Genomic DNA, 13,702 nt, shown 5'->3' with positions numbered 1-13,702 from the left:
TTTGTTGTTTGCTTTCTATTTATTTCTCTGTTTCTCAACTTCCTGGAGATTCCATTTTGATTGAAGAATGGTGTTTTTGTGTGTATCTCTTTATATAATTTTGGTAGTTGTTATTGTTCCTGGTATCACAACATACACAAGTGATTTTAACAGTCTACTGGCTTCCACACTGGACCACTTTGAGTGAAGTGTGGTAATGTGCCCTCCATTTAGGTCCCTTCACCTTACCAATTTTTCATTGTATTCAGTAGCAGAGGGCATTATAATCTTTTTAAAAATTCTTCACTATCCTTCATAAAACTTATAAAGAATAGTCTATTGTAGGTACACATTTTCTTCTCTGCACATGTCCTTTCTTCCTTCCTGATACTACAGGATTTCTTCTTGTATCATTTCATTTCATCTGAAGAACTTCCATTAGACAGTCTTTAGTGGGAGGTCCCCTAGAAATAATTTCTTTTTATTTTCTTTATGTGACAAGTTTTTGTCTTCCTCTTAGTCCTGAGGAACAGTTTTCCAGATATTAAATTTATGAGTGTCCTCCATTCTTTTATTTTATCACTTCATTATGTTTTGTCTTTTCACATGTATTCTCTTCTCTCTTTGTGGCACTCCAGTGATACGAATGTTCTACCATTTGTTATTGTTCATGGGTCTCCAAGGCTTTATTTGTGATTTTTAAGTCTATTTTCTCTTTATTGTTCAGATGGAGTGAATTATTCCGTTTTTCTGTCCCCAAACTCATTGATTCTATTCTTTGTAATGTCCACTTCACTATTGAACTACCAGTAAGTTATTTCTATTGTTGTATCTTTCAATTCTATAATTGCCATTTATTCCTTCATGGTAACTGTTGTTTCTTTACTGAAATTCTCTTTTTTGTTTCAAGAGAACTTGTCAGTAGTTGCAGAGTATTTTTATGACGGCCTTGCCGTATGATTCTAACATCTGATTTACTTCAGTGTCGGCATCACCTGTCTTTTCTCATGCAAGGTGTGATGTTATTCTTAATTCTTATTATGATGGTTCTTTTTAATTGTATACACTTAATTATGTTAGAAGATTCTGGATCTTATTTATACGTTTATGTTTAGTATGTAGTCTTGCATATTTGATGGGGTATGGTTGCAATGGCTCTTTAACTTTTCATAATCTTTGTAGTGTAATTTTGGTTTACTTGGTTTATTGGCTGCTACTGTAGCACCCAGGGCCACCTGAGTAGGTAGAGGATACTTTACATCTTTGGGCCTCCATGTGTTTCTCAATTGAAGCATAAGGGTCTAGTACAATTCCCTTAGGTATGGCTCCTGGATGCCCCAATGTTTTGGGGTTAGATAATAGTCTTTCTGGCTTGTGGAGACAGGCATTTTGGACCAATCGACAGGATGTCCATTCTGTCCATCTGTCCTTCTGTCTCTGGTGTAGGGAGGAGAGTCCTGGGCTCATAGGCACAAAAGACTACCCACACAAGACTGTTTGCGTTTGCTACATTCCATTACTAGTTATTTACATACCGCTTTTCTTGGAAGAGACAGGTGTCTTAGACCGCCCCCCTTCCCACCCAGGAGAAAAAGACTGCTTCCTCTGGAAATTATGGTGACAAGGCCCCCAAATGATCTCATTTGTCACTGATGTTGGGCTTCATCATGTTGTCAGAGGGACTTCTCTCCAGAAAAGGAATGAGTCAGGTCATTTTCAAATTTTGTTTTTACAAATGGAGAACTTACAAGGCTTTTCTTCAGTCTGCACCCATGATATTGACTCATTTCATGAGAAGAGAGCTCACTTGCTTCATGAAAAAAGCAATTAGGAAAAGTATATATTAAATGTGGTTTATAATGCCTCTACTTCTATAAGTATTGGATTTTCATTTAAATAGGAAGTATGGGTTAATGAGGTATAAAACATAATTCCGGAGATGATATAAAATAATAACATTAACAATAAGAGCTACTTCTACTCATTAAGCAATTTTATATCCATGTACTGAGTACTATGTATGTTACTATATCATATTAATTCTAATGCTTAAAACAGCCTGACTAAAGTAGAAATATTTCTCTTCATTATACAGTTGAATAATTTGGAGCCTAAGTGTTGAATTAGCTCATATATAAAACAGACAGGTGATAAGTTTGAGAAAGAGAAATAAGGTCCAAGCCAATGTGATCTTACAGCCAATGTTCTTTCTACTAAAGGAGTGTCTCTTAGAGATAAAACATGTAAGATGCAAAATAGCACAGGTCAAATGCACTCATGATTCAATCATCATGGTCCTGTTCATGGGTAGTGAAAAGTCAGAGCTGTTTGAACAGTATTTATAACTTAGAGAGAACCTTGCTGACTGCCTCCATGTTTATGTGGGTTTCTCATGATCTTCTCAGTTTGTGGGTCCTTAAGGCCCAGGGTGAAGGTTGGCATTAGCTCCTTCTCCAACCTTCTCCCATTTTTATATAATATATTAAAATTTGCCTGTGATGGTGCCTTGCATTGTAAAGAGAATTATCTTTTAAGGTGTGTGTGTGTGTATGTGTGTGTGTGTGTGTGTGTGTGTGTGAGAGAGAGAGAGAGAGAGAGAGAGAGAGAGAGAAGGAAGCTGGCTTTCTTTCCTTCATTTCCACAGAAAGGAGGAACCATTCATGGTCATGAGAATTTACTCAGGTCAGACAAAAATTTCCTTAATTTACCTAGTTATTAGCAAATGAAAAATCACAGGGTGACCTGTGTGCTGTGCTTCATATTTTAATTCCTAATAAGTTGTGATTTCTCACTTACACCCAAGAAATCCAAGCAGCAAATCTGTCCTTTTTCACTTTGAAAAGTGACTTCTTGTCATGTGTAGCCTAAACATTTATGTTCACAGAACCAGTTTGACTCCAATTAAGTAAGCCAATGCACTGACCTTCACAAAGCTGTTCTGACACTGTCCATCACTGCTGGGGATTCGGAAGTTGCGGTCAAAGCTGATCTCCCAGTGTTTACTTTCATGAGTAATGACTGTCCAGGAGCATCTGCTGTTTTCAGGAAAATCCTGAGGCCAGTGAGGGGAACTGATTGTACCATTATCTGAATGAAATATTCCACCACAACCTGAAAAATATTTCATGGAAAAAGTCATCCATCTGCAAGGGAAATAACAATTTTGGAAACTCAAGACCACCAGAAAAGAAACACTACAAGATCTCAGTCTAGAGTGTACAGCCTGTCAAGGGCAAGTTCTGTATTTTATTACTACTAATACATGGGACTGCAACTCTATACTCATTTGGAATTTTACTTTAAATACAGGACTAGAGAGAATGTAATATTGAGTTGGGGAAAATTCTTTTATTATACAATCTGGTTCATTTATATTGAAACTGACTGATGGGTGTAAATAAATGATTTGAAGAAATAAAAATTTAGAATTATTTTCACACTCTTGAAATGGGTACTTAGTAGATGACCAGACCAGAGTGGTGACGCATGCCTATAATCCCAGTGGCTCACAAGCTTAAAGCAGGAGGATTGAAAGTTCAAAGCCAGCCTCAGCAACTTAGCAAGGCTCTAAGCAACTTAAAGAGACCCTGTCTCTAAATAAAAATGCAAGGGCTGGGGATGTGGCTCAGTGGTTAAGCAACCCTGGGTTCAATTCCTGGTACAAAAAAAGAAAAAAAAAAAAAAAGAAAGAAAAGAAAAGAGGTGGCCAAAATATGAACTCAAAATAAAATGAATTTTAATTAAACAACATTCCTTCAACTTTGCTTTTAAGCTCTCAGAACCCAGGGGTTCATCTATTCCTTACGACTTCAATAATGGGCAGTGACTTAATGAAGGAAAGTTCAACTCATTCTATAAAGATCTCCCTAGTAACTCTGATTCTACTGGAAAGAATGGTCCTGTGTGATATTAGGGTTTGCTGAAATCCTAAATACATAAGTCCTATTTTCTGAGGATTCTTACAAGGTTGAAATTTTATAGGTACCAAAGTTGTTCTTTTTAAATAAAATTTGCTATACTTTGGTTCATCTCCACATGCTATAACTTTTGTTCTAAATCACAAATCTCATCTTGGCATCTTCCTCCTCAAAACCCTCCAGTAGTTCCCCATTGCTCATGGGGAGATACATACACTGAGGCTCATCATGATGTGAACTACTTATTTTCCTGCCCTGAACTCTCTCAGTATTCTACCTTTGAGGGCCAAATATTTTAAACTAGTTGTGATTCCAACACTTATTTCTAGTACTTGAGATTCCCTGGCTGTGCTGTGCCCTTTTGCTAATGGAGCATGCATCATGCAGTGTTCAACTTCTGGGCTCAATTGTTTTTATTGAAATCCTTATTACAAATCATCAGCTATATGCCCTGAGCAAATGATGAGCTCACTCGTTCTCAGTTTCTGCCTATGCAAAATAAGGAAGATATGTATCAATACTGTGTTATCTTCCCAGAGTTGGTGCATGGAATATTTAGAAGTGAACCCAACATAGAAGTGATACAAAATGTGTGTAGTCAGTCCTTTGTATTGGCAGTTCTGCTTCCATGGATTCAAGTAACCATGGATCAGAAATAACTGAAAAGAAAGACTTGCATCTAAATTAAGCATGTACAAACTGTTTTCCTTACCCTTATTCCCTAATAATACATTATAACAAATATGTATTTATTTTAAAAAAATTTTAGTTGTAGATAGACACAATACCTTTATTTGATTTTATTTTTATGTGGTGTCAGGGATTAAACCCAGTGCCTCATGTATGCTAAGCAAGCACTCTACTACTGAGCCACAACCCCGACCCCTTATAACAAGTATTTATATGGAATTTATATTTAATTAGGTATTATAAGTAATCTAGAGCTGATTTAAAGTATATAGAAGGATACACACAGGTTATACACACATACTGAAACATTTTACGAAAGGGACTTGAGCTTCCACAGATTAGGGTATCCATTAGGGTCCTGGAACCAATCCCTCTCAGTTATACCAAAGAATGACTGTATTTTAAATAAATGTAGACACCACTGCAAAAAGAAGACAAGTGCAGAGTTTCTTTTACCTAAAGTCTGTGTGCTCCATGTAGCATAAAATCCACCTTTTTGTACTGAATGGTCTGAGTTAAAAATCACCACGAGCTGGTTGGAACCAGACTGTATTGTCTCTGGGTTTGACTCTCCACAATATTGTCCTATGATAGGTGATCCAGGGGAGCCACCATTCCTGACAGTGACGGAGTCCCAGGCACAAGCTACATGTCTTTCAACATCAAAGCTACTGAATGTAAGCTGTGGAAAAAGAAAAAAATGACGAGGTGCTGTGCCCTGTGAATGACCTTGTCTACCTCAAGATAGATAAGGTCCTTACAAATCTTTTTATTTCATTTTAATTCACATAATCTTTTATTCCTGCCCCTTCTTTAACTCTCCTCTCCCATCCTCTCTATTTCCTTATCAACGATTCTCTTGAAAGTTTAAATGGGCTATTTCTCCAGAAAGTGGAGAAGCTCTGGAACCCCAGCTCATCAGGAACATGAATGAAAACTCATCAAGAACACGAATACACCTCTTTCCTGAATGTAGAAATATTTTCTATGTACAACTTCTCTTAGATTTGAAAAATATATAGCATTCTTCATTAATTGTAGACTTGTAGATACTGTAATGAGAGAATTTTTCGAGAGAAATAATGATCTGGTCGCAGAATCAAAGCCTACTCTGATCACTTGTATACTAAAAGAAACCAATTTCCATGATATGGATGTGGAAATATTTTACACAGTAATAAGAACTCACAGTGATGGTGTGTCCTGGAGGGGCTTCCAACAACCAAGAACAGTGGGCGAATTGGTCGTAAGAGTCAGGGTAGTTGGGGCTTGCAATCACTCCACTCTCACCTGTCTGTATTCCGCCACAATCTGAAATTAGATTTGCAACCGTCTACATAAGATAGAAGCGGGGGGAACCTGTAAAGCCATAGTAATGCTTAGAGTCATCATACTTTATGATAAAAATATGATAAATGAATAAATAAATGAAACTGGACAAAAGCAAAGTTAGATGAAAGGATAGAAACAGATTCCCAAATAGTGTTGGCTAAACAGAACCACGTAGTGAGGACAGCCTCAGGTTTAGTACAAAGGAGAAGGAAGATAACTGACAGTAACTGCACGAGAGACAAAGTAAGTAACATCACCTTTCTAGGAAAAGCTAGGCTAGAGTAAACACATGTGAGCTTGAAGAAATGACCAGGCCCATAATTAAATACCTTGTCGCTTTATAATAAGCACATAGTCAGGAATCAAATGACATATTAATAAATCATAGCAAAGCACAGTAGGAGCTGATGTTCAACACAAATAATACTGCTCCTTGGAGCCTGACTCTTAGTTTTAAATATGATACAGAAAAATCAACTGGCAAGTAAGGGTAACAACGTCCAGTGTCTCACTGGAGGGTTCTTCTTCCTGCTGAGGAGGGTGGAAGCCATCTGGAAACTTAAAGTCTAAATTAATTAGTGAAGAACAAAACACAAATATTAAGAAAGATATTTACATAAAGCAGAGACCCTGATAGACCTAGTCCACATGGGTGCTGGAACTAGACAAAGGAAAGATGGCTCCAGGGGTTTATTTAAGGGGGGACATCAGAGGCAGGGATAAGGTTTCAAGGGCGGAGTGTTGCTTTGTGATGTCTTGCAGTCCTCAGGTTGATTGGCATCTTGGCAGGTCACACCCATCTCAGGTGCTGTGTGAAATGTGTGGCAGAGCTTGAGGGGGAAGTTCACCTGCATCAGGCTCTCAATCCCTGTGGGGGTGCCACGGGAAGTTCCCAGTGCCAGACTTATCCCCTCACTAGGCTACGATGCACAACACAGTCCACACACAACCCGTGACAAGCAAGATGATTAAGTCCTTTACTATCAATTTCACTCCTTCCTCCAAGCAGACATTTGGATGTAACATACACACACATACACACACACACACATCAGTAAACAAAACTATAAGCAAAACAAAGCCAAATTCAATGGAAAGGAAAAAGGATCTTCAAAATCTATTGGTAATAAATGTACTCAAATTCACAAGGGCAATCTCAAGCAGTATGGTTGTCTGAGAGACTAAAGAAGAAAGATGTGGGCCATGAAGTTGGGATAAGAGTTTGGGGTCTTCTACAGAGAAAAATGGAATTGAGATGTGTATATAAAGTTGGGAATCTAAAAGGTCTGCCATGTTAGTGGGAAGGGACTGGAAAGAACTTTAATAACCAAGGGAAGCAGTAAGGAGTGGTGCTGCACTTTGGGGGCTGATTTTTTGGGGTAATAGCACTGAATGTCAGAGATGCAAATGCAATAAAAAAATATTAGCCCATAATATGCAGTAACACGAGCAAAACATACATCATAACCAAGTACAGTTTATCACTGCAATTCAAGAACAGTTTACCAAGAAAAAATATTTCGATAAAATTGTCACATTAATGTGTGAAAGGAAGAAACAATAGGATCATTCCAATAGATGCAAAAAAACAGTTGATAAAATCTTATACACATTTCTTACTTAAAAAAAAATACATTTTATACACTAAGAATTGGAGGAATACAGAAGAAACAGAGACTCAAAGAGAAAATATTAAAACCAAAAAGAGTATAGCAAGATCTCTAAAATAAAGATAAGTATATAAAACTTATAGAATTCCTAGGTATCAATAGTCAATTAATAAACACAATTTGGAAAATCTTGTTGACATTGGAAGCAAAGCTAATACTTGGCTAGAAATAAATTTAACAAATATATGGAATATTTTTATGAAAAAACCCAAAATTTTAATTATCATTTTCTTGCCAGATATTGAGATCTGAATCATTAATCTTACTTGTAAAGGAATACTTTATAAGGAATCCAGGATGTTCGATGCGATCGTTGGTAACAAATTGTATCCACACCTGACGATGAGGTATAACCAATGGCAGGGTAGGTTTGGGGCCACAGAATCTCCCTATTAGGGAACCATCAGCATCACCTGAACAAAATAATACACCAAGTGCTATTATTTGCATAACTTATGAGAAACATATGTAATGGATTCTGTAGGAATAAATCATAGAAACATTTCAAGATATTAATTGACCCATTTAAATTCTGATGTTGTCACAGACATTGCACAAAGATCCTCTCCATCTTGTCCATTACAAAGAGTTCCTCCAACAAAGTAAAGCAAAACAACAAAGAAAGTTCTGTTTTGGTATAAATATATTTCCACCATAGATGCCAATTTGTTCCAATTTGTTTGTTCATAATCACTTCAGCATATCTAAACAGAGTTACAACTAATACAAAAAAGGGGAGGGGTCGTAAGAAATTCGGCACAATAATGATAAAAAATACATGAAGGTGATAATTGCCTGAAATTTAAAAGATTTCTTTGCTGTATTCAGTCAACTAAAATGAATAGAGTATTTAGTGCTCAGGTGAAGACCTGTCTGATTTGAGCTAGATATGTTTTATGAATATTTTTTTCAGAGAAATCTGATTCAGCTTTATAGAATGCCTAGAGAGCTCACATTTATCTTCTTTCTATTTATTCTGTCAAATGAACATCACTGACCTTATGAATCAATGAAGTTTGTATGTTAGCTGCATCTAAATCTGAGGGAATAAAGAGAAGACTGCACTTAGCTGATGGAAACTTAATATACAGCTGTTCTGCTTGATTCTATAGATCAGTGGTTTAGTGCTAGATAGAAGTGAGGTTTTTTAGAATGTCATGGAGAATATTTTTTTTTTTTTTTTTTTGTACCAGGGACTCAACCCAGGAGCGCTCAACAACTGAGCTACATCCCCAGCCCTTTTATGCATTTTTATTTAAGGACAGGGTCTTGCCAAGTTGCTGAGGCTGGCTTTGAATTCATGATCCTCTCTGCCTCAGCTCTTGAGCTGCTGGGATTACAGGCGTGTGTCATCATACCTGGCTCATGGAGAACATTCTCAGACTACAACTTCCATTTCCTTCATAAGGCTTTTCTAGACTCATCAGTTTTATAGAGCTGAGTCAATTCTCTTCTTGAAGTCCTTGGTCTGACACCATAGACTTCACCATGTTCTCCTTCTTGAAAATTCTCTTTTAAGTTCTCAAAGGCAGCTAGATACCACTGACTTTTGTAATTTCAAGGCATCTGCACCAATAAACTAACTTCCCATTTGGGCTTTCATTTCTTTAAAAATTTGGGAAAAAGATGTACTCTGCAAACTTTGACAGTATAGGTTGTCTACAATATTGTTTTCTTCTTTATCTACTTAGTGTTTACTGGGAAACAAGGGTCAGGGTGACAGTAGGAGCAACTTAATGGATAACCTACGCCTTGTTGCTAAGAAATGATTAATTTTCCATGAAGACAGTTTTTAAAATTCTTAACAGATTTATGGTTTACCAAATATACCTCGATCCTTTTCTCTTGTGAAAACAAAGACAATCCTAACTGCTTGGGGGATAATTCCCCCAAATAGAACCCATGTGCCTCTCCACCACATTGCAAACTTTTTTAGGCCTCTAAGACCTAAGTAGAATTTGAAGGACTCCTTGTGAATCTTATAAGTTCAGTAAGCTGCTGTTATGGTTTGGATGTGAGGTATCCCCCAAAAGCTCACACGTGAGACAATGTAAGAAGGTTCAGAGAAGAAATGATTGGGTTACGAAAGCCTTCACCCAATCAGTGAATTAATCATAAGATGGGATTAATTGAGTGGTGACTGAAGGCTGGTGGGGTGTGGCTGGAGGCAGTAGGACGTTGCGAGTGTGACTTTGGGGTGTACATTTGTATCTGGCGAGTGGAGTCTCTCTCTCTGCTTCCTAATCATTATATGAGCTGCTTCCCTCTGCCATACTCTTCCACCGTGATGTCCTGCCTCACCTTGAGCCCTGAGGAATGCAGCCAGCCACTTATGGACTGAGACCTCTGAAACCGTGAGCCTCTAAATAAACTTTTCGTCCCCTAAAATTGTTCTGGACAGATCTTCTAGTCACAGCAGCGAAAACGCTGACTAAAACAGCTGCCAACACATTCTGACTGTGCTAAGTCCCAGTCTCCTAAGGAAGGAGTCTTTAATAGTATAGGATAGTTAAAGGGGACACTGAAACTCACCCAGAATCTACTTTGGATGAGTATCACATACTAGGAAACCAATCAACTGTAGTGCAGTCTAGTTGTAAACATAGATCCATATCACTACAGAAGGCACATTTTCCTCATCTGCATCTTATTTAAAAACCTTAGATAACAGCACCAATCCCAAAAGTAGATTGCAATAGCCACTTGACTTGCTTCCTGGTAAGTGGCTTCCAGGCATAAGAAGAAAATCACAGATAAATGAAAGTGTGATCTTTGATTAAACTCACCCACTCGAAACTCAAGGGCATCAAATTGACAGTCTTGGTGACTTTCGAGGGAAAAATCCACAAAATGAATGTAAATGGAGGAATTTCCCTGATTCGGATTGCTGAGGGTCCATTCACAGTTCAGGTTTCCGGAGTAATTACTGCCTCTGTTGTAGCCAGGAGAAGTAAAGTTCCCTTCAGGGTTGTTGGTCAGAGACCCGCCGCACACTAAGAAGCAAAAGGCAGCAGAGGAAGGAGCAGTGAGATTCTGTCCTTACCAGAAGATGCCAATACCCAGGAACAGTAACCAAAACAACAAGAGCACCGTTTCTGTGTGGACTTGTTTTCCCACATGAGTCAGAATTGCGCATAAAGGACATGCAAATAATGGAAGAAATTTATGTGGGTGAATAAAGGAACAACCGACAAACTAAAGTTTCTTTATTTCCCTGTTAGAGGTTGGGTTTAGCTGAGTGATTATATCTCCAAATTTGGGCTTATCGTTCATTCACATTTAATTTAAATGAATATATTGGTGGTAGGTTCCAGTGGCTTCTGATTAGCAATTCTTTACATAACCCAAGAATTTAATTGGATCAAATAGATAATATATATAACACTGTAGTGCCAGTGGACATATGTGTGTATACATACATGCACATGTATATATACACATATATATTCACACACATACATATGAGTATACACACATATGTGTATATATATACACACACCTATTCACTACATATATATTTATATAATCAATTCTACTTCTCCTAAATTTAAAAACCCTTAGATAACAGCACCAATCCAAAAAGTAGTAGGATATCTATAATCGAAAGCCACATCTTATCTAATTTTGAAATATTCTATATCAAATGTGAACCCCTCTGTTCATTTTTGCTGTAAATATGTATGTGGATAGGTAACCAAGAAACAATACAGTATGTTCTGCTCAAATAAAATTAATTATTCTCTGGGACTAAGTATCCTGTCTTCAGCACAAAACAATCGACTAGGGACTGTGGATATGGATCTAATTCTAATAGTGATGCAAATTATATGTAATTGTGCTAGAAGCTCATCTAATGTCATTTTTTTAAAGTTTGTAATTCATAATAGCAGTTTTCTTTCTGAAATCAGAAGGCTTTTTTTTTTCTGTTGGGATTAAATTTTTTTTATCTGTTTATGAGTGTTAGTCTTATGTTAGGGATCTCAGCTGTAACCAGTCAAGAGAACATAGACAGCTTCTCTGGTCCTGGCAGACTGTGAGGCATCTGTAGTTCTTCTTACTAAGGGGAGATGCATCTGTAGCATCCCAGTTACCTGCGTCTCCGCTGGATGTGTAGGAAGCAATGAAGCCTCCATATGGTCGGGATCCATCCGTGAAAAACACCACTCTCATTGTGTTTCCTGAAGATTTTATCTCATTGCTTATATTCACGCTACTGCACAGTTTCTCCAGCTGGGGTGAGTTACTCCTAATGCCATTGAATACCTGTTGGAAAAATAATTAAACCTTGAGCAATGCAGTCCTTGTCACTGAATATTTCTAGATGACATTGTTGTCCTGGCCACTTCCGTCTAAGGCAACACTGTGCTAAAATGAATTGCTTAACAATTAACAGACTCTATCTCAGTACCACACACCACTGTGTTACCCCAGCACATTTTGTGACCTCAATAAAGTGAAAGTATTGTAGTAGTGCCCCCTACCGTGTGGTGGCCAGTGAATGACTGCTACATATTTTGTACAGGGAATGGGAGCTACACATGTGAAGTACATGTGCCACTTGCTTATGTGATAGATCACAGAGTTCACTGATGGATAGTTTTTCTTTAAAAATGCATTAGGGCCTTTGATATTTGGAAAGAAAGCTTACATGCTAATCTCTAGTTATTCGTAAGATATAATAACTCAAATATTTTAAAACACCTGGAAAAGTAATTTAAAAATCAATCTCAGTGTAAATATAACGGCTCCTTCTTAATTACTTATGGATTCAAGACTTCATTTTTTTTAACTCATTTGATTGTTTAAGAATAAATTAGAGTAATATTGATTCCAAAATATTAACCAATATCTCTACTTATTTGCATAAAGTAGGAAAATATCACTCTGCTGCTATACAAAACCAAGTGAATATTTTAGCTTGCCTCATTTTTCAGAGTTTGAAATAGGGCCAAAAGAGATAAATAAATAATAATTCATTGATTGAGTGATTGCTACCCCTGTTTTTAAAAAATATTTGAGTGGCTCATAATTAGAAAAAAGGACTCATGTCACTATGACACTAAAGCTGTGCAGGAGAAGAAAAGGCTCTAGTATAGGAGATCCAAGATTTTTTATTTACTATAGTTGATGAATAAATTTTACTCTTTGAGGGCTTCAGGTTTAAAAGGTCTTCTGGGTTACAGGACAGATGAAGAATTTTCTATGATGTATTGAGCAGACATAATGACAGTTTCTATTATGTTTAATCAGCACCACACCCTCTCAGGCATGTACTAGCACTCCATGCTCCAAACTGAGGTGCTAGAATACAGAAAGATTTGTAATTTTCTGAAGTTCAAAGGACTAGGAATATTTAAACTAGGATTCAAACCCCGATTTCACATGCTGAACAAGAGAATAAAGAAACAGAAGATGACAAATATTTCACTAATACTGGAAACAGGAATGAGCAACACATTGCCAGAATCAAAAGGGATTATAACCAACGACAAGGCTAATGGGATATGTTGGAAATGGCCTCTGTGCCTGCCTGTGTCTTCCCCTGGTGTGGAATCACAATGATTCAAAATTGTGCAGTCATCCATTTATCACATGGATTTCTGCCTTTAGAAGCAACCAGGGTGCTATTCCATTCTTGACCCTCTAATCCCTTTTGTACTCAGAAACTACAACTCCAAGAAGACAACAGGGTAGAAGTAGGCAAATGAGATTCAGGACAAGGTATTAAATTTGCTGTGAGCATGAACAATATCAGACATGGGGCTCATTGTGGTACACACTTGGTGGTATAGCTTTCATTTTCCCTATCTGAACAGAGTCAGAGATGCGGCTGGATTTTGAGGTATTTTAATGCTCAGTTCAGCTGGATAAGGTGTAGAAAAGCTGGGTGCACTTAGAGCTGCCCACCCCATCTGCAGATCTTAGGAAGGGTTTCTTTTTCTTTCCTTCTTCCTTCCCCTTTCTCTCTTTCTTGGCGGGAATGTTTCATAGGAATGAACAGCCAAGGATCATCAGCTACTTAGCAAAATGTCTACTATAAAAAGCAGAGACCAATATCAGTAAATAGGAGACAGGAACTTGAAAATTAATCCCCAAAGAAGCAACACAAAACTT

General features: G+C 37.4%; 1 protein-coding gene across 1 annotated transcript in view; it reads right to left on the bottom strand.

Moving 5' to 3' along the window:
• Cubn (cubilin) overlaps positions 1-13,702 on the bottom strand; it is a 275,809-nt gene that overhangs the window by 61,707 nt on the left and 200,400 nt on the right. Inside the window, exons 49-54 of the mRNA XM_071619663.1 lie at positions 11,680-11,851; positions 10,375-10,581; positions 7,855-8,001; positions 5,776-5,897; positions 5,043-5,268; positions 2,903-3,090 (exon numbers count right to left, since the gene is read on the bottom strand). Of these exons, the coding sequence (XP_071475764.1) occupies positions 2,903-3,090; positions 5,043-5,268; positions 5,776-5,897; positions 7,855-8,001; positions 10,375-10,581; positions 11,680-11,851 (1,062 nt within the window). The remainder of the gene's footprint in view (positions 1-2,902; positions 3,091-5,042; positions 5,269-5,775; positions 5,898-7,854; positions 8,002-10,374; positions 10,582-11,679; positions 11,852-13,702) is intronic.

This window comes from Marmota flaviventris, chromosome 12 (genome assembly GCF_047511675.1).
Source record: "Marmota flaviventris isolate mMarFla1 chromosome 12, mMarFla1.hap1, whole genome shotgun sequence".
In the NCBI taxonomy this organism is placed as follows: domain Eukaryota; kingdom Metazoa; phylum Chordata; class Mammalia; order Rodentia; family Sciuridae; genus Marmota; species Marmota flaviventris.
The sequence above is the reverse complement of the archived record's forward strand: the minus strand, read 5'-3'. Positions and strand labels throughout refer to the sequence as shown.